At 36.1% G+C, this 3891-nt stretch overlaps 1 protein-coding gene across 2 annotated transcripts in view; it reads left to right on the plus strand.

Annotated features, from left to right (window-relative positions):
- Nucleotides 1-3891, plus strand: part of LOC107654084 (neurexin-1a-like) — a 192097-nt gene that overhangs the window by 18141 nt on the left and 170065 nt on the right. For both annotated transcript variants that reach the window (XM_016441008.1, XM_016441009.1), the window contains exon 2: nucleotides 2425-2454. In XM_016441008.1, the coding sequence (XP_016296494.1) occupies nucleotides 2425-2454 (30 nt within the window). The remainder of the gene's footprint in view (nucleotides 1-2424; nucleotides 2455-3891) is intronic.

Raw genomic sequence — 3891 nt, forward strand, 5'->3', positions numbered from 1 at the left:
ATATATATATATATACACACACACACACACACATATTTATATAGCAAATCTTTTACTCAGTGCTTCATATTATTACTCAGTGCTTCAAATTATATTTGAAGAAAGCAGAATTCATGTACATTAATTTAGTATCTTAATCTTAGTTTAGTATCTTAATCTTAAAAGGATCCTACAGGACCCCTAAAGTATTAAATAAGCAAGTTTGGCCTGACCCTTTCAGCCATAGATTACCAGATTTTGGATTCAAAAGACACCCCATCAAGATGAGACTTGCCTTCTCCTGTGGGGAGTAAACAGTTTATCAGAAAAGAGAATGAAACAGAGAGAGCTGCTGATAAATCAAACACTCTCATACACACTGTGAACTACAGCATATTTTTGTTTGCGGTGGCAGAGACACTTTGAGCACAAGGAGGAAGATAACTCATGTAGCCAGATCTTTGACTAAACATAAAATCTGACACAATTACACCACAGTCATCAGCCTGGTCTCATTAAAGTATTTGAACAAAACATACATTTTTGTATATTTGTAGAACAGGACATCTGTTTACTGTCAGTGACTCAGGACTGCACAGCATAGCAGTAATAAGTTGCGCTTCATTATATGATACCATGGTGTAACCATTTTTCACAGCAATTTACAATTTTTTTTCATGAAAATATCATGCAGATCCACGCAAAAGCTTAAGGAGCTTGACAGATACTGTAAGTAGAAATACATCATTTTTTTCTTTCTAATAAGAGAAAGAAATTGTGAGTGTTCATGCAGAACTGTTTCTGACTGGATAATATAGTTATCCAGTTTCAAGTTCAAGGCTGATAAATACACACCAGTTGCGCAGATTCTATGTACATTTTGCAAGTTGCTATGTTGCTTGGCAACTATAAACAGTTCATAGATTACATGCACATTGCATTGCATTGGTGTCTTTTTGCATATTTTCGCATCCACATTTTTAAAAAGTATTCAGCCACTCAAGGTCATTCCAAGGATAAGCGAGTCCTGCATTGCACCGTTCATAAGAACGCCCGCCAGTGGCGTTCCGTCCATATAAGCTGCGAGTGCTCTGCATAGCCAGGAAGTCTGAGAGAATGAGTTCACACATAAACATGATTATAAATTGATCCCTTGTCATTTGAGATGTTCCTTGAAGCTTAATAAAGTGTTGGGAATAAGTACTTAAAATTATTTATTTGATAAACAATGGTAATTTTCTGTAAATCTACATAATTTACGGAAGCTTCCGGGCAAGTGGATTCTCCGCAGCTTTGTCTCCTCCGCTCTGTAGCTATGACTCGTCAGGACTGTTGCGTGTTCTCAGTGTTTTGCTGGCATGCAGGTGATTTCATGCTCGAGGTAAGCTGTCTGCGAAGCGCTCGCCCAAGTGGAAAAATGCACTGTTGCTGCCAGATCTCGATTGCCGAAAATTACATTGTGTTTGATGCAAAACTAACTCGACTAAATCAAATGGAAAAAAAAAAAAACATTGTATCTTTATATTTTCATGCTCTGTTGAAGATATATGTTATTGTCAACATGCCTAAGTGATAAAATAAATAAATAAATAAAATTATAAAAATGTATATACAATTTTAAATAACAAACATCAGGAAAAAAGAGGAAACAAAATCCTCAGAACATTTTGAACATTCTGAAGATTTAATTTTTATCTATGTTTTCCGTATGCTTGTGTCGTTGTGTCTGGTTTTATCGTTGTTTGCCACGTTACTTGGCAATATTTTAAAGATATTATTTTTGTCATTTGCATGGTCTGTTATTGAAGTAGTGTCACCCCGGTGCGAGTTTTAACTCCTATTCACTGGGAATTTAAAAAAAAAATCATTCAGTCGATGCAGATATATAGAAGGGGGGGAATCCCCCTTCTCCCCACCCTCTGAATATTACGTATCTTAACGTAACTACGTGTAAACGTTATTTGACAGTTTTTACTTGGAAAAGCAGCTATGTTTTTATAGCATTCGAATAACTTTGGATAAACCTGAAACGATAGCCTAGAAGAAGGATTGGAGATGAATTTAATTTACAAATAAGGTAGGAAATGTGCATACTTTTAAATCGACCCCTGCCACAGTGTTTGCGTCTTTGAGTGCGTCCTAAAAGCCGATGAGGAGGGGGGATCTTAATCTTAGCACTCAGCATACCCAGTTAAAAATGTCACCGCTCGTCACTGACACCTGCTACTTAGGGAAAACACTATAATGCTCAATCTTGGGTGGCTTTTATAAAATTCAATTTTTTTTTTTATCTCTGTCAAATTGTGACTACATACAGTATATTTAAGACAAAAGAAAATTATTGTTTTTCTTTTTCTTTTCGCATTCTCTAGCATTGTTGATTACATGGTCCCAGTTTACTCAGGCCCATATTCTTTGCTGACTGTGCTCTTGTTTTTCTTTAAGGTCTGGCACACCTGATGATGGGCGACCAAGGTATGGACTCTTTTGCTTTCTTGTCCTCTCAAGACCTACTTAATGAATTCATTGTTAGGCTGTTGCTGGTCACTGGGGTTGTTCATGATTCGGTCATTAAGACTGTATATATGCACCAGTAGCACAGCATGCACCCTTTTGATCTAGAGTTACAGATCCTCTGAATGTGCTATTATAAGATGTTTTTCTATGGCCCATCCACCCCACAACACCACATCTATCACTCATATATGGGTTTCATTTTAGATGCACAAAAATACACCAACAATCATTTGCTGAAGAACACACAAATACTTGTAATTCACATAACAAATCACACATTACAAAATTTCTCCTCTGAATGGGCATGTTTCTTTTCCATAAAGGGTAAATATTTTAATTTATTGATTGAAAGGATAACCCGTTGAGATGTAGGATCTCATTTTCGAGGGGGTTCTAGAAACACAAAAATTATATAAGCATACAAATAAAATAACGTTACATAACATACACTGCAAATACACAAATTCACAAACACAAATAACTTGCTCGTCCTCTCCCTAAAAATACATTATTTTGGCTTATTTACCTGTTGATTTGAATCTAGTAAAAAATATATATTTTATTCAGTATTCAAATAAAGTGTGACCTTTTAATTGTATTAACAAAAACTAGTTTAGGACTGATATTTTTGGAATAATTAGGGCAAGATTTGATCTTCAAAAAGCCTTTTTTGAAAAAGGTACATCTTGAAAAAGGGGAGGTCTTCTTGTAATCAGGGTTGTCTTATATACAGAACAATATAGTAACTGTAAACAATTACACTGACGCTGGAAAAGACCTGTTTTTATTCATTTCATTTAGTTTTTACATTCTTGCATGTCAGTATTTGTGTGTATCATTTCTGATTCAACATTAGCTGTTTAACTATGAACACGTCAAGTGAGACAGTGTAAACAAATGAATTATTATTGCAGTATTTTCATGGACTATATAGATTATACGTTACAAGTAGAGCTATGAATCTTAAGCAAACATTTTTTGAATGACACATTTGTCTTTCAGTATGCTTGTCATACAAGGAGTGATAATTAATGGCGCTTTTCCACTGCATGGTACGGCTCGGTAAGGTTCACTTTTGGGGGGTTTTCCACTGGGTACAGTACCTGGTACCTGGTACTTTTTTTAGTACCACCGCGGTTGAGGTTCCAAGTGAACCGTACTGTTACCAAAACGTGACGTGTAAACTCTGCTGATCACGGATTGGCCGGAGAGAATCGTCACTACCTGCGTCACTGAACTTGTGACACAAACACAAAAGAACCGCTAGATTTAAATCAGCACAGCCAGCGAAGGATCGAACACAACTGTTTTGAACGAGCACTCCTTTTTTTAACAACCAAAAAGTGGCTGTTTCGTTGTCTGTTGAGGAAGTACAGACGTTCCTCTCGTTGATAG

This window comes from Sinocyclocheilus anshuiensis, unplaced genomic scaffold (assembly GCF_001515605.1).
Source record: "Sinocyclocheilus anshuiensis isolate Anshui unplaced genomic scaffold, SAMN03320099.WGS_v1.1 scaffold683, whole genome shotgun sequence".
Lineage (NCBI taxonomy): Eukaryota > Metazoa > Chordata > Actinopteri > Cypriniformes > Cyprinidae > Sinocyclocheilus > Sinocyclocheilus anshuiensis.